This window comes from Acromyrmex echinatior, chromosome 8, assembly GCF_024713525.1.
Source record: "Acromyrmex echinatior isolate Ae372 chromosome 8, ASM2471352v2, whole genome shotgun sequence".
Taxonomy (NCBI): Eukaryota; Metazoa; Arthropoda; class Insecta; order Hymenoptera; family Formicidae; genus Acromyrmex; species Acromyrmex echinatior.
The window spans coordinates 2,603,346-2,621,468 of record NC_141859.1 but is presented as its reverse complement, the minus strand read 5'-3'; the positions used below and the strand labels follow the sequence as shown (position 1 = coordinate 2,621,468).

The window sequence follows — 18,123 nt, the reverse complement described above, 5'->3', positions numbered from 1 at the left end:
AGAAGTTTTGCTAAGAAGGCAGGTATTATTAAAGAAGAAAAAGAAGATAACGTCTCGTATCTCGCTTGATCTCTCTCGGCGTGTCGTGACTGAGAAAGGATACAAATCAATACCTGAGTTTACAATTATACGGCAGAGTCATACACTTCTGTAGGAATATTTATTATGGGATAAATTTTTTGCTTTTTCTTTAAGTAATAAGCATTACTTTATAAGATACATATTTAAGCCTGAAGATCTAATGCAACGCCATATTTGTGGCCACCAGAGCCAAAGTTCTTCCCATTAATATTTGTAGAAAGTGTCAAAGTTATACCATTTCGCAATTTCTGTTGATATCCCAAACCTGGGATACCCTACTTGAAGATTAGAATTCAGGATTCTAATTCTTAGACTTTGGTTCTAAGGCTAACATCATTATCAAGATTATACTTTGCGCCAATACAAAATTGTGTTACATTATTAGTGGAATTGTATGTCAAATTGATTGCTCCTTCCAAATCTGGTTTTATTTTATATAAATGGAGCTATTCAACTCACGACGCTATGAAGGGTAAAATCGGAAGCAAATCCAAGAGCAAAATTATTCCTTGTGAGTTTGTTTCTCTGTGAGTCGAAGGATGCCTGATAATCACCCAATCATCCTTAATAACCCACGACGGCCGAGGCATAAATTAAAGATCAAGCAGACAAACTAAGATCAAAGTCAACAGTTGCAGATACATTTTCATGTTTGTAAGTAGTCTTCAGTTTTCCAATTTTTGAACTGATTTGTGGGAAGAAGGTACAGCCAACTGTGAGACCATTGAGTAACTTATTGGCAAGAATCATCGCGAAATATTTGTCACGCGTCTTCATCCCTGCGGTATCCTGATAATCGAATGTGACGGCAAGCTTCTCGGATTCGACGAGCCTTTTCGGCGAATGTCGTCGTGAATCAAGCTTGTCTTTCGTAAGGTTTCGTAAAATAAATTCAAGATTCCCGAAGACTGATGCCACACTCGCTGGTTACCAAGATTTCTCAATGTTAATTTAATCGACTTGGCAACGTCTCTTCTACATTTAGAATGGAGGTAAGAGCTCATATTAGTATCCGTTTCTATTAATGTAACTTAAATCTCAGTTCAATTTATTCTTCATCTTTTTTTAATTCTTAAAACTAAAAAAAGATGAAGAATCAATTAACCCGAGATTCAAATTAAACTAAATTGGTAGAAACAGGCATTAGAACAAAAAAAATTGAAAAGTTGAACTAGATCAAAATTAATCTTTCATTGATGGAATCAAGTTTATAAAAAACAGATCTATGCCTATTTCTACCAATGTAGTTTAATTTTAATCTTGGTTCAACTATTTAGAACACTTTTTTATAGATAAATTTGATTGTAATATAATTTGTTCTCTGTTTACAGTCAAGTGCTAAAGTTCCTTTGCCGTTAGAACCCATAAAAGCAAATCAAGTTGAAGACAGACGCCTATGGGTGGGCAATTTAGATTTAAGAATTAATGAGTAAGTATTTATATGATTATAATATTTCTTTTATAAAGATTTTTGTAACATCTTGGCAAACTTGATATATGAGAGGTGTTTTGCATTAGAACAGTGATGCACAATCATTTTTAAAAATTATTTTCAGAGAATTATTTTTAAAAATAGGTAAATCTTTTGGGCCCTATAATGTTTATTTCGTTCGCATATATATATATATATATATATATATAAATGATTTTATATTTTTTATTATGAGGGCTACAAGTTGTGCATCATTGCATTAGAACATTAAAATTGGAAGAGAAAAACTAATGCTCTTTTTGTCAACCGGTACCAACTCCTGAAACTTGTCCAAAAATACGGCACAATCGAAAAGTTCGACCTGCTGTTTCATCGATCGGGACCTCAAGCTGGTCAGCCAAGAGGCTATGCATTTGTTACTTACAAAACGATTCAAGATGCTATAAGGGCGAAAGATGCTTTACATAACTTGAAAGTTGGAGCTAAGAATATTATCGTTAGATGGGCGCATAGTGTCACCGAGGTACAATATGTTCATGTGTTATAATATTGTTAAAATTCAAATCTTAAATTAAAACTTCAATTTTTAATATGCATTATACAATATTTTATGAATTACTAATTTTATAATTATAAGTATTAATTTTGAATAACTTACAAACAATAATTGTTTAGTTGGACATGGATAAACCAAAACCAAAGATTGAGATTCCTGCCTTAGCTGGTGCAAAGAAAGAAGATAAAAAGATCAGGTATAATTTTGTTTTATCAAATAATAAACGAATCGAATAAACAAATATCGAATAAACAATATTTTAATTGAAATTTGCAATTTTCCTACAGTCGTGAAACAGCAATTCAAGCGATTGAAGCAAAACTCAAGTTGATGAAAGAATCGGAAGAAGAGTTCGAATTGAATAAACCATTGGAAGGATCGCCAATTATACAACTCTATCAAAAAGTAGAAAATCAAAAACCGTCCACCTCTACGCGTTATCATAGCCGTGGAAGCTGCTACCATCACAACAAACCATACAGTCGCCATAAGCCAAGAAGATAATTCACGTACATTTCATCTACCATTTTTATCCCATTTATCAACCATCATTATCATAATAGTTTTATGATGATATTTATATTATTTATGATGCAATGCCTACTTATTTAATATTGTTTATTAAAAATATTTCGTTTTTGTGTGTATAAAGAAATTTTATATGTATTTTCGTGTTGTGAAACTACGTATCCATCAAAGGAACATAAGAGCAACATTTATGTTTCTATTGCCTGTAAAAGTTCCAATATGTTTCTCGATGTTCCTCATTGTCGCCAAAAATACAAGAAACATTAGAGCTACGACTGTTTCAAATCGTCCACGATGTAACGCTCTCAATATGTACGTCAACGTACATGTATTTTCGTAATATATGGAAATCTATTTTATAGCAAACATGACATGCTTTCGAATAAGAACAAAGTGTACAAGTTATTTCCATTGTTCATATTTTTGGATATAGACCACACATGTACGTACATGTAATACAATTATAATATAAGTGTAACAAGAATTTTCAACAACTCCAATTTGTTTAATTTTTATTCTGTAATCGTTCTATTATTTTCTTTCCACGCATGTGATCTGGCAATGGTACTATCCCAGGACATGGCACTTGTCCTGGGATATGACATATACAACTCCTATCACAACCAACTCCGAAATTTGCTGGATTAGTCTTCTTTTCTTGAACTATAGCTTCCTCTTTCAATACATCCAGTGATTTTCCTACTACTTTCAAGAGATGATCAAGTATATCGTCCTTTGATTTGCTGTCTATATCTATCAACATCGTCTCACCATTTGCTGTAAAATATATAAATCTTTTGTAATTTTGCAAATTGAAAAAAATTCTGCAAAATATCTGCTACAAATTAGCAAAATGTCAGCAGAAATATAACAAACTCTGCTATAGAATCTATATTATATAATCTAATAATAAATGGATTGTAAAAATTAAATAGAATTTATCAATTTGTAATATTTAATTTTTGTAATCAATTGTAATTACTCAAATAGTTATGACAGACTTTGCCTAGCTTCTATTAATTGCTACAATTTGCTATCAAATTATATTTATGGACTCCACTGGCAAAAAATACAAACATAAAATACATAAATAAAATTTTTCTCAGAATTTCTATACGAATTGAAATACTTTTTAGAAATATGAAGAAAGTCTGATTAAAATGTTTTTATATATGTAAATTCTGAAACACAAAAAATTCTAGAAGAATGTCCTAAAAATTGTAAAATTATTCAAAAATGAAACATTTTGAAATTTACATTCTAAAATTAAAATTCTGAGAAAACTTTTCATCAAGTAATGTCAATTTGCCACAATATTTTGCTCAAATTTACTGATAAAAAATGTTGACATACTGTTCACTAGATTCTACCACCTAATTCTAACATTAAATAAATCTTATTTGTTGAAATTATAATTAAATCGCAATTTTACCGTAGTAGCATTTTATGAATGGCGACGGGGTTATGTTTCTAAAGGTAACTATTTGCACATTTGGATTTTTGTATTGTAGTTGCGGTAAATGCCAAAACACGAAGTCTCTGTAAAAAAAAATAATCAGAAAAATACAAACTCATTAAAATACAAACTGCAAATAAGCTTTAAGTATTAAGCAAATAACCTTTACCTTGTACCTCGGTGACGACTGCCATATGTATTATAATTGATGGACATTATTTGTATCTTATCCTTTAAAACCAATTTGCCAGCCATTAGGTATTTCACTGTTCGCCGCATAGGCTCCTTACCTATCATAAACGGCATCCTGTCGATTTTTGTCTAATTCTGTCTGCTTTCAATCTCTGTTTACTACTCTCTGTTTACTATCTCTGTTTAATATTTACCCGACTACTTTAACTCGCGCGATTATCGATCGACAACAAATTAATTTCCTTTTTTCGCTTACCGGCTCGAAACTCTCGAAAGTCGAACTGGTTCGAATACATATATGTGCACACACAATCTGGATTTCTTTTCCTCTCTACCATTTCTTTTTTGATTCTTTCTCTTTACTTACATGTGTATGCCGCATCATAGTATATGTATACTGTGGCTGCATGTAGGACTCCGACAATAAAAGGACAGAGAACAGTCTACCTGTACATGACAGAGCAACAGAGGCAAGTCTTGTAAAGATTTATCGTTTTCTTTCTCACTGTTTATGTAAATCTGAATCGCAGAGATCGCATAATGTAATTACATAAAGAGAGTTGCATTTTGTTTTGATTATTTCAATATTTCATAGCTTACTTATATTTTTGATGCAACCTGAAACCATATGGTGAATTATGTTGCAAAGTGTTTAACACTTATTACAACATATTACTGTAATTCGCAATTCTAGGATACACTGAGTAGCATAAAGGATTTAATGCCTAGAATTATCGAGATGCAATTACAACAGACTGCCAACAATCAAGACAATGATGGTTCATCACTCAATAGTGCCTCTGGCATAATGTCCAGTGCATCAAACACGGATCATAGTAACAACATGAACGCAAAGCAAATACGGCAGGCATATATTGACTTCTTCAAGAGCAAGGGGCACGAATATGTGCACTCGAGCTCGACAATACCCCACGATGATCCAACCTTGCTCTTTACGAACGCTGGGATGAATCAAGTATGTCTTGATAATTCTTATATTCTTCTAACATTGAATTCATTATTTCTTTTATGGACTTCAAACAAGCTACGCTAAGTTTATTTTTGTGTCTTAATATATCATTGAATTCCAATGTTTTCATTGCAGTTTTCTTCTTCAAGACGAGAGATAACCTATGCTTCTTGTCCTGGTGAAGTAAACTACAATGTTAGCCTTTAAATGTATTAAGACACAGAGATAACTCGCAAACTATGTAACTATGTAACTTCTTTGAAGAAAATACTTGTGAAAAACCTTAAAAGCAATAACATGCTTTTTTTAGAATTATTGTTAAAAGGTCATTTTTAGAAATAGATAAATTTTTTTAGGCCAAATAATGTTTATTTTGTTTAAATAAAACAGGAAATATGATTTTTCGACTAAGCTGGAGGCTGCAAAAAGTTTACATTTCAATTGTTTGTGAATTATATTTTATTGTCTTACAAATATATTATTTACGCATCAACAACCATGGAGATTTATGTAACCATTATTTGATTTATTCTTCTCTATCACAACACTATTTCTAATTTTATTTTAAATGTATTTCAGTTTAAGCCGATATTCTTAGGAACGGTCGATCCCAACAGCGATATGGCGAAATGGGTACGAGTTGTCAATAGCCAAAAGTGCATCCGAGCTGGTGGTAAACATAATGATCTGGATGATGTTGGTAAAGATGTTTATCATCATACGTTTTTTGAAATGATGGGAAATTGGTCCTTTGGCGATTATTTCAAGGTAATTAATTGTTCCTAGAATCATTGATCATTTTTCAAATTTCTAACTTTAAGATTTAATTTTTTTGTAGAATGAGATATGCGCTTGGGCTTGGGAATTTTTAACAGACGTGTTGAAACTACCAGCTGATAGATTGTACGTCACATATTTTGGTGGAGATGAGAAAAGCGGATTGGCGCCAGATGATGAGTGCAAGAATCTCTGGCTTTCTCTTGGGTACATAATCATTTTAGAATACAATTATTCTGAACAGTTTATATTGGTAAAATTTTATCGATATAAATATTATTTTCAATTTTATGTTATATGTATAATCTTATTTCCTTAATTATCTCATTCTGTTTATTGATATATTTTTGGTCATATTTTAATGTTTACTATAAAAATTGTAAAATATGAATCTTCAGAGTACCTGCCTCGCATGTTCTACCAGGCAACATGAAAGACAATTTTTGGGAAATGGGCGAAACTGGACCCTGCGGACCGTGCAGTGAATTGCATTATGATCGTATCGGTGGTAGAGAAGCAGCTCATCTTGTAAATATGGACGATCCCGATGTATTAGAAATTTGGAATCTTGTGTTTATTCAATACAACAGGTATTTAAAACTAGACTATAACTCGCGATCCAAAGTTTCACAATCTTAATTGTGTTAATTATGTTTCCAGAGAGTTAAATGGTAGTCTTAAATCGTTACCAAAAAAGCATATAGACTGCGGCTTAGGTTTAGAACGATTGGTGTCGGTCATTCAAAATAAACGTGCCAATTATGATACTGATGTATTTATGCCTTTGTTTGCTGCAATTGAGGAAGGTACAGGTGCTCCTCCTTATCAAGGTAAAGTAGGAGCCGACGATGTTAATGGAATCGATATGGCATACAGAGTTCTGGCTGATCATGCTCGAACTCTCACAATTGCTCTAGCAGATGGAGGAGTGCCTGATAATACTGGCAGAGGGTAAGTGTTTAATATTTAAACTTTGGCTATGTTCGGAAAGCACTACTATTGAATAAGTGCTCAATAATTGTTGCCTGTAATTGGAAACCTTTAGATCCATAATAAATCTAGAAAAATATATTAATAGCAATAAGCATTTTTTCAATTATTGTGTTTTCCGAATGTAGTTTTTATATCTTGTCTTCTTTGCGTTTTTTAATATAATTAAATTTATTTATCTAAATGTAATTCTCTTTATTTTGATATAGATATGTGCTAAGGAGAATTTTACGACGCGCCGTACGCTATGCAACCGAGAAATTAAATGCTAAGCAAGGCTTCTTTGGATCTCTCGTAAACGTAGTAGTCGATCTTCTCGGTAAATATCTTCATATTGTTTAATAAAAGAAGTTTTTATATTTTTTTACTCTTCTAAAAGCAGTTCTTTTGCTGTTACAGGTGATGTTTTTCCAGAAGTAAGGAAAGATCCACAAAGTATTATCGAGATCATCAATGAGGAAGAGAGTCAATTTCTGAAAACTCTATCACGGGGTCGCAATTTACTGAATAGAACGATAGCAAAGTTAGAATCAGCTGACACTGTGCCAGGTGATGTCGCGTGGCGTTTATATGACACTTATGGCTTCCCGATAGATCTCACTCAGTTAATGACTGAAGAGAAAGGATTGAAGATTGATATAGCAGGCTACGAAGAATCTAAGAAACAAGCACAGGTATGTGTGTGTGTGTGTGTGTGTGTGTGTGTGTGTATATCAATATATAATAATTAATCTGTATTATATTATATATATATATACATATACTAGTATATAAGTTAATTTAATGTTAAAATACTTTTTTTACTTTAATATTCTTCATAAATATTTTTTCAATTGTACAGTTAATTTCTCAAAATAAAGCTGGTGGTGTAGACGATCAAATTAATTTCGATGTCCATGCTATCACTGAACTGCAAAAGCAAGGCGTTAAACCTACGGACGATTCTCCTAAATATGATTATAAAGTAACGACAGAGATTAAATATAAAGAGTATGAATTTGCACCATGTACTGGTACTGTAATCGCACTAAGACGCGCTAAGACTTTTGTCGATGAAGTATCTTCCGGCGAAGAAGTTGGAATTTTATTGGACAGAACGAATTTTTACGCAGAACAAGGAGGACAAATATATGATGAAGGATTTTTAGTGAAAGTCGATGATGAGGTATATAAAATTTAATTTTCATTTTAATTTTGTGCAACGAAAAATAAGATTGTTTATAGCGTATTGCTTTAAAAGACTACAGAGATTCGTATAAAGAACGTTCAAATCAGAGCTGGTTATGTTTTACACATTGGTACTGTGGGCGAAGGCACGTTAAGAAAAGGAGATAAAGTTCATACGAATGTAGATACAGAACGTAGACGGTTTGTGATGGCTAATCACAGTGCCACGCATGTTTTGAATTATGCACTTAGGAAGGTCTTGGGAACAAAAGCCGATCAAAAAGGATCATTAGTTGCACCTGATAGACTCCGATTTGACTTTACGAACAAAGGTACAGTCTCGAATTAAAATGAAGTTAGATCGCATGAATTAACTATTACTGTCAAATTTTCTCAACAGGACCAATGACGGGAGGTCAGTTGCAAGATACGGAACAGTTAGCCAATAACGTGATAACAGAAAACGAGAAAATTTATGCTAAAGAAAGTAACTTAGCCATAGCAAAAACTATTCAGGGTTTGCGTGCAATGTTCGAGGAGACGTATCCTGATCCGGTACGTGTTGTTAGTGTAGGCATACCGGTTGAAAACTTAGAAAAGGATCCCTTGAGTACAGCTGCTCTTGAAACTAGCGTAGAATTTTGCGGGGGAACGTAAGTATTATTTAAAGCATTTTAGGTTTGTTTTTTGCACTTCTTGCACCATTCCTTTTTTTTCTCTATACATTTGAGAGAAAAAGATAAATAAGAAGTTCATTTAAAAAAAAAACAAATCATTCCTTACCATGCTTGTTTCTTTAAATTTACGAACGATTTGTTCTATAGGCATTTGCATTACACTAGCCACATAGGTAATTTTACAATAGTCAGTGAAGACGCTATCGCTAAAGGTATCAGACGCATAGTAGCGCTTACTGGGCCGGAAGCAGCAAAAGCCTTAAGAACAGGGATGCTATTACAACGACAGTTATCTCAATTTCAAGCATCGATTGAAGATGATAAGTCTGAAACGAACTCTAAGGAATATGTGAGAGAGATAGTAGAATTAACAGAGGAGATATCTCATGCCCTTATTCCTGCATATTGGAAGGCAATTATATTTAATAAAATATAATAATTTCAGAGAGGTGATACAGTAATAATTATTTTATTATAACAGGATCACATGCGCAATACGTTGAAAAACTTAAAAAAATCTCTCGACGATAAGGAACGGGCAGCGAAGGCAACTGTTGCTACTACAGTTGTACAGACTGCTCAATCTATAATAGAGTCTAAAGTTGGATGTCAAGTTTTAGTCGAGGTGCTGGAAGCCTACAGTAATACGAAAGCTCTAGATCAGGCATTAAAGAAAATCAGGGCTATATCGCCAGAAACTAGTGCCTTGCTTATAAGCATAGATCATGATGTCAAGAAGATATTCGCTCTCAGTTCTGTTCCTAAAGTAAGATAAAAGTAAAGTATAAGTAAAAATAGTCATACTAATAGAACGAACTCATTCACAGTCTGCAGTATCCAAAGGATTGAAGGCAAATGAATGGATCCAGGCAATCACGTCTTTGATGCAAGGCAAAGGAGGTGGAAAATCCGAATCTGCACAAGCTTCTGGTTCAAACATTGTATGTTTGAATGAAATAGTAAGCAAAGCCAATGAGTTTGCCGATCAAAAACTTGGAATTACAAGTAAGTATAGAAACATTACTGTTTGATACTATAATTTTACTGTAGCATTATGCTAGCTCAGTTGAAAACTTGGAAACGAAGTGTAACAGTTTATGAGTTTGCTAGATATAATTTAGTAGATTATTGATTTACTAATTTGTGTATATTTAGATTAATTTATCAGCAATTATGTCTGCTTTCAGACAAGATTACTACTAATAATACTCATAAAATTTCAGAAACTTTTCGATTACTTAACACGGGATCTTCATTAAAATTAGTACTTTATGGGAACATTGGAAATATTAAATGCTATTTAGCACAAATAATCGCACAGTATAGCGGCAAATGTTTGATTATTAAACAAATTGATAATAGAATACGTTCTAGTGATATAATTTTAGAAACAGCAAATGTTACGTTACACGACAGCAATGCCATTGCATTCTTTTTATCAAATTCGCAGCTACGGCGTGATGACGATTTATTTGCATGCAGTCAAGTTCTGCAATGGATGAGTTATGTACAAAATCACATCTTACCAATGGTTTGTGGCTGGGTACTCCCTTCACTTGGTTCCGTATCAGAAGATACGAAAATAAATATAAAAATTTCGAAAGCGGATCTTCTTTGTGCTCTAAGAAAATTAGATGACGTAATGCATACAAGGACGTACTTGATAGGCGAAAGGATCACTCTTGCGGATATATCCCTTTTTACCGCATTGCTGCCTTTATACGAATATGTATTTGATCCACATTACAGAGGACAATATTCGAATATAACTAGATGGTTTTCGACGATCCTGAATCAGCCGCAAGTAAAATGTGTGGTAAAGAATTTTTCATTTTGTACGGAATCTATGTGATGTTAATACCATTGCGATAAGAGTAATCTTTTTTTATATCGGATTTATTACGTAAAAGTTACATCGAAAGTTCAGTATCTTTTTCTGATGTAGTAACTTTAAGATTATCGTACAATATTCTAATCTCTTTCAATAAAGTGGAAACGTTAGTTCCTATTTTGGCAGAGATAGGAATTATTGGTAAATCTATATGTTCTCTGAGTAACTGTAAATTAACCTGAAATACAAATTACATTATAAAAATTATCAACTTCATCTTTTTTAATTACCATTGATACTTAAATTAATAATACATAAATATATTGAAATAGTAATGAAACTAATGAATTCAAAGAATTTAAAATTTTAGTCGCTCACTTCAGCATCTGGCAAATCAATTTTATTTGCTACAATAATGTGGGGCCTGTCATTCAGTCTCTCATTAAACTGACTAATTTCGTACTTTAAAGTTTGCAGAACTTCCCACGGTTCATTCTGTGTTACATCTAAAATAAATACTAAAACGGCGCAACGTTCCACATGCTTGAGGAAAGTTATGCCAAGCCCTCTATTTTTATGTGAATCTTCTATGAGACCGGGCATGTCAGCAACTAAAACAAATTACGAAAGTAGATTAAATGCGCAAGAAAATTCGCGCTATTTCTATACGATACAAATATTATAAAATATTATTATAAAAATTACCTGCAACTTGTTCATAATCATCGTACTGAATTATGCCTATATGAGGTTTTAAAGTAGTAAAGGGATAGGCCGCTATTTTTGGCCTAGCTCTGGATATCGCTCTTAAAAGTGTACTTTTACCAGCATTTGGCAAACCAATCTAACAATTTGATAAACATGACACAAATATAAATTTCATTCTTAAATGTTTTATATAATAAAAATTTCTAAAGTATTTATAGTAAATATATATTTTTGGATATTAATGAGACATAATGTTTTTAAATGCTAATAATAAAATCAATTTAGCGATAACTGAAAGAATATTCACCAATCCAATATGGGCCATACTCCTTATTTCCAACACGTATTGCAAGTTTTCCCCGATTGCGCCGTATTCGCATATTTCAGGCGTTTGTTGAGTGTCCGACTTGAAAAAGGCATTTCCATGACCGCCGGCACCACCTCTCGCGGCAATAAACATCATTCCTTCTTTGCTCAAGTCAGCTAATATTTTACCCTCTACATCGCGCACGATTGTGCCAATGGGCACTTTTACCACATTGTGTTCTGCATTTTTACCGAAACAATCCTTGCTGTAACCTTTTTCTCCATCTTTAGCTCTGATCACTGAATCTATATGCCTAAGATCCTTTACATTTGATGTCGTCTGCATAATAAAACTATACATTTTGTATTCTATACAAACTAGTGTTAATATGTTACACATACATGTAACATAAATGGATGTTTTTCAGTAAGAGACACAAATGACACAATGGATGCTTTCCATTTAACAACACAAGTCGACCTGTATAATACAGTGGATCATTTCATCTTTATTTGACATTGACAAACAAGAATGTAATGATTCATTGGGTGATCTGTGTTTCTTGGATGCTGGAAAGCATCTAGTAATAATCGTACAAATTTTATGTTTTACTTCTCACGTGATTTGCTTTAATAATCTTACTTCAAATATTACATGACCACCGTGCCCACCGTCACCACCATCCGGACCAGCTCGATCATTGATCCACAATCGTAAGAATGATATCTGCCCATCGCCACCGTTTCCCCCGATTGTTTTCACCTAACGAAAAATGATTATACGATTAGGAACTGATAATGTCTCGCGAAATAATGTTCTTACCGATCTTATATCGACAAAATATTGCAGGGTATCATTCTTCGATTTGGGTTTTGTACTGCGTAAAGCTATGGATTCCTGTTTATGAATGCATGCAGTAGCAGATAACGCTCTAAGCCCACTTGAAACTTCGCTCCTGATTCTGTTCTTTTTCAATACGATTTCACAGCTTTGTCTTTGAATTATGCCACATGTGACAATACTCAAATGACGAAAACAATGCATCTGAAAGGGATGGCAAAAGATATGATGAACCTCACGCATTTTACATATCAATAATGAGATAAATCAATATATGTACCGTATATTTTAATAAAATCCTTATTTATTTCTTAACAGAATACACAAAATAATTCTAGTTATGTGTTCATCTTGAGACGGTGACTTTAAATTTATCTTCTACAAAATTTGCGATTACATTTTGATGTAATTTTATAACTCTTCTCCTATATAACGGCATATAATTTGATTTGTAATTTATCCTATATGTTCTTTTTATCTTTTCATCAACAGGAGAGTGATAACAATTAATCAAATCTACATTGTCAATAATAGATCCTGCATAATTATACAGCGACTGATAAAAATCAGCTGTATTAAAATTTCGATCAGTAGACAAAGTTAAATCAAATGTATAACTACATGGATGAATACATTTAATATCTAATTTATCTTGAATATTTTTTATCATATCTTTCCATGTAATATTATCCACAGTGTATTTAAAAGTGTGTATCTTATTACTAGGTGCGATATTATGCATCATAGGTAGTTTGCCTTTCGTGAAAAAATGTGTTAATGAGCCCGCCGTGTGAAATTGCTTATCTAAACTGCGATAACCTGTTACAATATAATCCCGAAAAGATTGCCACAAAAACGGTTCTATTCTTGTTAATATAAAATTTCCATGTGCAGCCATTTCTACAATTTTCCAGGAATCGTCCCAACGTCTTCTAGGTTCATCCATAGGTGTTCCACCTTGACCATTGCATAGTGTTACTAATATTTGACCGTTTTCTTTTATCATTCTTTCGGACGACACAAAAAAGTCTTTCAGTAAGTCCCTATTTCTTTCTATTCTCATTTTACCACCAGCATGGGGAAAGTTAAATATAATTTTGTCGAACCGTCGTGATTTTAATGAGGAATATTCCTCTAACTTTGTAGCATCCACATCAAATAATATACAGATGCCTGAAAAGAAAAGCATAGGTTTCTTTCTTTATAACTATGATTAACTAATTCGATCGTCGACATTGTGGATAATATTTATCTCTACTTTAATTTACTGACCATTGCTTCGAAGATAATCTACATTTCTTTCTGCAGCTTCTTGATTGGTACCAGATTCGTAGCATGTAGCAATAAGTTCTATGTTCAAATTTTGTCGCGACAATGCTGCAGAGAATGAGAAGTTGCCTTCTCCTACTAGTAGTACAGAATCATTTTTATTAAAAATTGACATCGCCATCCTTGTTACTGAAAGCAATCGGATTGTATTCAAGCGGTATATCAGATGAATGCTTTTCTTTTCAGATACAGTGAGTGCAAAAATTCATATAAGGGAAATATCTTTAAAAAAATTTTATTTTTACAAAACGAAAATGAAAAGTTGCATTACTTGAACGCATAAAAAGTATTCATACAAAGAAATTTATTATAGCTTTTAAGATTATAAACACAGTTTTGCAAATCCTTTTGTTTACATTAGGACAATGTTATTGTTAATAAATTGTTAATTAATTTACAAATAAAGCTTTTTTTTTATAAAAATCTCCTGTATGAATATTTTTTACATTCACTGTAGATTTACATCAGTTGTATATTTTATCAAAAATTCATTAAGAATAGGTTAAGTATCAACATTTATAGGTTAAGAAAATTAGATTAGGGAGCCACGTAATTTTTCGTAACTTCGCAATTAGAATTCAGCAAGTTTGACTAACCTTCTATTTTAATATTATCATCTCACGTTAAAATACATAACCGATCCAAATGTATTTTTGCGTCGTACTTATTCGTAAAAAAAATGTCAACATAAGTTCGCCACTACAGTTGCACGTGAACGATCATAGCCAGATTCAGCAATGAGAGAAAAAAATGTCCATTGATGTCATGTTGTAAATAACGCAGTGTTCAATAATATGTGCGTGAATTTACAAATAATGCTACTCGAGATTATTCGCACGAATAATTGAAGTGAAAAACTTGTAATCGGTATGTAACGAGATCTTTCGAATATCTAACACAAAGAGATGTTTTGATAGTATAAAGATTTCGTCAGATTTTAGCAGAACCAGATGATCAGTCAATGCACGTGTCCAAAATATAATGTTATCTTATAATATATAATTGTTAGAAGATAATTATTATATATTGTCTGATATTTAAAATAATTATATTTATATAATATTTCGATTTGCAAGGTAGATGCTTTTTTCAGTCAGATTTGTGCAAAAACGCATCTAATGAGTCTAATTTCGTCATTGATTCCAAGAGACTAAACTGAATAATCACCTATATAATAATTATTTTATATATTTGTTATATAAAAATATAGCAGATTTCTAAAAATTTGTAAACAATAGGTGAGAAGAATACAAGAACAATAATGATTTTGTGAATGACTGCATGTGAAACAAAATACATTAAAAGGTTGAACAATTTTTAAGAAGAAACTTCGGTAATACAACAATATAAAATGTTTGCCGGCAGTAGAATTGTGTTTAGCCGCACAAATGTCATCGTGACAAGATATCACATATGGCCATTGATAAGTAATTTACCTAAAGTAAATGTAAGTTTCTAAATATTTTACATAATAATTTTTGTTACGTATCGTAACCTGAAGCAATCTATATTTACTTGAAATTTAATGTATATTTTGTTTTAGTTTCTATTAAAGGATCGATCTGCTATTTCAATGGCTTGTGTACACAATTTAGTTATTAACAAGTCAGTGCCATTGACGAAGGAACCGGTGTCACCAGTCAATAGATATGTCCAGAGGACACACACATGTGGTGAGCTGACATTGAAGAATGTTGGAGAGGAAGTAAGATTAAGTGGTTGGCTGGAATTCCAGAGAATGAGGAAATTTATAACATTACGAGATTCTTATGGATCAACGCAGTTACTTATACCTGAAGATGTATGTAGATACAGTCATTATATATTGATATTTGGTAACTGTCACATAAAACATTGAAAAGTTTCTAATGATTTCAGAGAAAAGATTTGATAAAAATTATACAGAATTTGTCTTTTGAAAGTGTCTTGAGCATAATAGGCAAAGTTGTACCAAGACCTGAAGATAAACAAAATAAAAAAATGAAAACAGGCGACATAGAGATATATGTTGAGTCTCTGAAGGTTCTAAATGCAGCATCGCAGAATCCCCCGGTGTTCATTAGAGAGTACAGTAAAGCCAAAGAGAGTCAGCAAATGAAATACAGATATCTGTCACTGAGATACCCTGAATTGCAAAAGAATTTAAGAATGCGTTCCTCCCTCATAATGAGAATGAGAGAATTCTTGATTCATGAATGCAGTTTTGTGGACATTGAGACGCCAACATTATTTAAAAGTACACCAGGGGTATGCCTTGTTAATATCTAGTTTACTATAAAACTGTGTTAAATATATAAAATTGATTTATTATGCAATATCAAAATTAAATAACCAAAACACATTAATTTTTTATGTTCAGGGTGCACAAGAATTTGTAGTGCCCACGAGACAACCAGGTATCTTCTACTCATTAGTACAGAGTCCTCAACAATTCAAGCAGCTTCTCATGATAGGTGGCCTCGATAGATACTTTCAAATCGCTCGATGTTATCGAGATGAGACTGTTAGGCATGATAGACAGCCAGAGTTTACACAGGTAATTATATATTGCGTTTCTATATAAGTAATATATTTTATTATCAGCTACACAATTATATCAGTGTTATATCAGTTATATTATAGCTAGACATTGAAATGTCGTTTGTTGACCGGGACGGAGTGATGAATTTAATCGAAAACTTATTAATGTATTCATGGCCAGAAGAATTGGGTTCTATAAAAGTGCCTTTTAAGCTTATAACTTATAAAGACGCAATGGAGTTGTATGGTACTGACAAACCAGACTTAAGAATATCATATCAAGTAAGAAAACTAATGTATATAATCTTTTCTTTTTTTATCTCACGGAATAAACACGGAATAGTTTCAATACAAATTGCTTTCCAGATAAAAGACCTCACACATATGTTTGATCTTCCAGTATTAAAGGAGACTATGAAGTTGGAAGATGATAAACAAAAAGTGTACGCTTTAGTTTTTTCAAAGAAATCGGTAGGTGTTTATTTTTACTTATTTTGATTTGTGTTCCAATGTTAATGAATTTTTATATTGTAGAAGTACTTAACAAAATCTATCAGAGATGAACTTTCTAAGATTCGTAACGATTATTTTGGTACTACAAAGCTAGTTCAATTAAAAAATGAAAGTAATTCATGGAAGACACAGTTAGATAAGCTAAAACTGAAATCAGGAATTATAGCGAAAGACGTATCACAGTACTGCAAGCTACAGGAAGGGGATGCAGTATTGCTGGCAATTGGATATCGAATGGATGCAGTGAGTATAAAGTCTAAGATTCTTTTTTTTCTCCTTTAATAATAATTTTTTCTCTCCACTTGTAATTATAATTATTGTATATTTTAGTTGAAACTCTTAGGAAAGCTACGTACCGAATTTACAAATATATTAGAAGCCAAAGGTGAACAAATACGTTCGTCCGAGGCTGAACTTGTATGGATCACGGACTTTCCGTTATTCACATTCGAAGAAACATTGGAATCGTCGCATCATCCATTTACGCAACCTCATCCAGAGGACATGAAATATCTTACAACCGATCCTTTAAAGGTCAATAAGACTCAAGCCAATTAATTAATCTTGTCATATTTTTTACATATCTTTTTTTCTATAGGTGAGAGGTTTACATTACGATTTAGTGATGAATGGATCAGAAATAGCGGGAGGTTCCATTCGAATCCACGATGCGAATTTACAGAGGCAAATATTGGGAATGTTAAACATAGACGAAACAAAATTGTCGCACATGCTCGAGGCATTGACCTACGGAGCTCCACCTCATGGTGGAATAGCTATAGGTATTACATTTTCACATGATAAATTTATATCTGTGAATGAAAATAAGAAAACATTATTTCTTGTTCAAGGACTGGATCGTTTCGTCTGTGTACTTTGTAATGAAAAAAGTATAAAGAACGTTATAGCTTTCCCGAAAACAATGGAAGGACGAGATTTAATGTCCGGAGCGCCAGACATTATTTCAGACGAGTTGAAGATTTTGTACCACATACAAACGGTAGATAAATAAAATTCTTTTCTTTAATAGCTATAAAATAGAATTGACATTGTACATTTCGCTCATGTATAATATGAAAAGACAATTCCTTGCAAGTTATATAAAAGATATAAAATTATTTACAAAATAAACTGGCAGTTTTGGGGCGTTATTATCTGTAACATTTTTTACCAAAAATCTAAGTTATTATTCAAGCTTTAAATAGTTATCAAAAGCATACAATTACACCGCGAACTGATTAAATAAAGA

At 32.4% G+C, this 18,123-nt stretch overlaps 5 protein-coding genes and 1 pseudogene across 5 annotated transcripts; 3 read left to right on the top strand and 3 right to left on the bottom strand.

Moving 5' to 3' along the window:
• Positions 1 to 224: 224 nt before the first annotated feature.
• Positions 225 to 858, bottom strand: LOC105150125 (voltage-dependent anion-selective channel pseudogene; annotated as a pseudogene).
• LOC105150126 (putative RNA-binding protein 18) lies at positions 630 to 3,091 on the top strand. The gene is made up of 5 exons (XM_087408668.1): positions 630 to 1,073; positions 1,413 to 1,513; positions 1,826 to 2,036; positions 2,189 to 2,265; positions 2,357 to 3,091. Exons 1-5 carry the CDS (start codon positions 1,068 to 1,070, stop codon positions 2,571 to 2,573), a joined length of 612 nt encoding a protein of 203 aa, XP_087264794.1. The 5' UTR covers positions 630 to 1,067; the 3' UTR covers positions 2,574 to 3,091.
• Position 3,092: 1 nt separating this feature from the next.
• mRpS25 (mitochondrial ribosomal protein S25) lies at positions 3,093 to 4,359 on the bottom strand. Its single transcript, XM_011062988.2, has 3 exons — positions 4,223 to 4,359; positions 4,030 to 4,136; positions 3,093 to 3,374 (listed from the first exon to the last, which is right to left on the bottom strand). The coding sequence occupies exons 1-3, from the start codon at positions 4,357 to 4,359 to the stop codon at positions 3,103 to 3,105; spliced, it is 516 nt and encodes a 171-aa protein (XP_011061290.1). The 3' UTR covers positions 3,093 to 3,102.
• Positions 4,360 to 4,575: 216 nt separating this feature from the next.
• Positions 4,576 to 10,924, top strand: AlaRS (alanine--tRNA ligase, cytoplasmic). The gene is made up of 15 exons (XM_087408639.1): positions 4,576 to 4,715; positions 4,940 to 5,221; positions 5,795 to 5,983; positions 6,054 to 6,199; positions 6,391 to 6,582; positions 6,653 to 6,943; positions 7,192 to 7,301; positions 7,382 to 7,656; positions 7,824 to 8,147; positions 8,223 to 8,481; positions 8,550 to 8,802; positions 8,974 to 9,238; positions 9,308 to 9,592; positions 9,654 to 9,831; positions 10,050 to 10,924. Exons 2-15 carry the CDS (start codon positions 4,967 to 4,969, stop codon positions 10,676 to 10,678), a joined length of 3,651 nt encoding a protein of 1,216 aa, XP_087264765.1. The 5' UTR covers positions 4,576 to 4,715; positions 4,940 to 4,966; the 3' UTR covers positions 10,679 to 10,924.
• On the bottom strand, positions 10,705 to 14,579 carry LOC105150123 (mitochondrial ribosome-associated GTPase 2). Its single transcript, XM_087408661.1, has 9 exons — positions 14,438 to 14,579; positions 13,785 to 13,970; positions 12,793 to 13,685; positions 12,495 to 12,716; positions 12,315 to 12,434; positions 11,673 to 12,011; positions 11,363 to 11,501; positions 11,036 to 11,268; positions 10,705 to 10,895 (listed from the first exon to the last, which is right to left on the bottom strand). The coding sequence occupies exons 4-9, from the start codon at positions 12,714 to 12,716 to the stop codon at positions 10,737 to 10,739; spliced, it is 1,212 nt and encodes a 403-aa protein (XP_087264787.1). The 5' UTR covers positions 12,793 to 13,685; positions 13,785 to 13,970; positions 14,438 to 14,579; the 3' UTR covers positions 10,705 to 10,736.
• Positions 14,570 to 18,025, top strand: AspRS-m (aspartyl-tRNA synthetase, mitochondrial). The gene is made up of 11 exons (XM_011062995.2): positions 14,570 to 14,708; positions 15,080 to 15,288; positions 15,385 to 15,642; positions 15,720 to 16,088; positions 16,201 to 16,377; positions 16,464 to 16,643; positions 16,728 to 16,832; positions 16,896 to 17,117; positions 17,205 to 17,408; positions 17,473 to 17,656; positions 17,726 to 18,025. The coding sequence occupies exons 2-11, from the start codon at positions 15,193 to 15,195 to the stop codon at positions 17,884 to 17,886; spliced, it is 1,956 nt and encodes a 651-aa protein (XP_011061297.2). The 5' UTR covers positions 14,570 to 14,708; positions 15,080 to 15,192; the 3' UTR covers positions 17,887 to 18,025.
• The last annotated feature ends 98 nt before the right edge of the window (positions 18,026 to 18,123 follow it).

What these genes read in the sequence shown, in the direction of transcription:
- LOC105150126 (XM_087408668.1), top strand. An exon ending in GGGCGCATAGTGTCACCGAG is followed by an intron (nt 2,037 to 2,188) that starts GTACAATATGTT and finishes ATAATTGTTTAG; the next exon opens with TTGGACATGGATAAACCAAA. An exon ending in AAAGAAGATAAAAAGATCAG is followed by an intron (nt 2,266 to 2,356) that starts GTATAATTTTGT and finishes ATTTTCCTACAG; the next exon opens with TCGTGAAACAGCAATTCAAG.
- mRpS25 (XM_011062988.2), bottom strand. Translation starts at nt 4,359, where the DNA reads ATGCCGTTTATGATAGGTAAGGAGCCTATGCGGCGAACAGTGAAATAC. An exon ending in AGTCGTCACCGAGGTACAAG is followed by an intron (nt 4,137 to 4,222) that starts GTAAAGGTTATT and finishes TTTTTTTTACAG; the next exon opens with AGACTTCGTGTTTTGGCATT. An exon ending in ATTCATAAAATGCTACTACG is followed by an intron (nt 3,375 to 4,029) that starts GTAAAATTGCGA and finishes TATATTTTACAG; the next exon opens with CAAATGGTGAGACGATGTTG.
- AlaRS (XM_087408639.1), top strand. Translation starts at nt 4,967, where the DNA reads ATGCCTAGAATTATCGAGATGCAATTACAACAGACTGCCAACAATCAA. An exon ending in ATTTGACTTTACGAACAAAG is followed by an intron (nt 8,482 to 8,549) that starts GTACAGTCTCGA and finishes TTTTCTCAACAG; the next exon opens with GACCAATGACGGGAGGTCAG. An exon ending in TCAAAAACTTGGAATTACAA is followed by an intron (nt 9,832 to 10,049) that starts GTAAGTATAGAA and finishes ATAAAATTTCAG; the next exon opens with AAACTTTTCGATTACTTAAC.
- LOC105150123 (XM_087408661.1), bottom strand. Translation starts at nt 12,716, where the DNA reads ATGCATTGTTTTCGTCATTTGAGTATTGTCACATGTGGCATAATTCAA. An exon ending in ATTTTGTCGATATAAGATCG is followed by an intron (nt 12,435 to 12,494) that starts GTAAGAACATTA and finishes ATTTTTCGTTAG; the next exon opens with GTGAAAACAATCGGGGGAAA. An exon ending in GTGGTCATGTAATATTTGAA is followed by an intron (nt 12,012 to 12,314) that starts GTAAGATTATTA and finishes TTTATTATGCAG; the next exon opens with ACGACATCAAATGTAAAGGA.
- AspRS-m (XM_011062995.2), top strand. Translation starts at nt 15,193, where the DNA reads ATGTTTGCCGGCAGTAGAATTGTGTTTAGCCGCACAAATGTCATCGTG. An exon ending in ACTTAAGAATATCATATCAA is followed by an intron (nt 16,644 to 16,727) that starts GTAAGAAAACTA and finishes ATTGCTTTCCAG; the next exon opens with ATAAAAGACCTCACACATAT. An exon ending in TTACAACCGATCCTTTAAAG is followed by an intron (nt 17,409 to 17,472) that starts GTCAATAAGACT and finishes TTTTTTCTATAG; the next exon opens with GTGAGAGGTTTACATTACGA.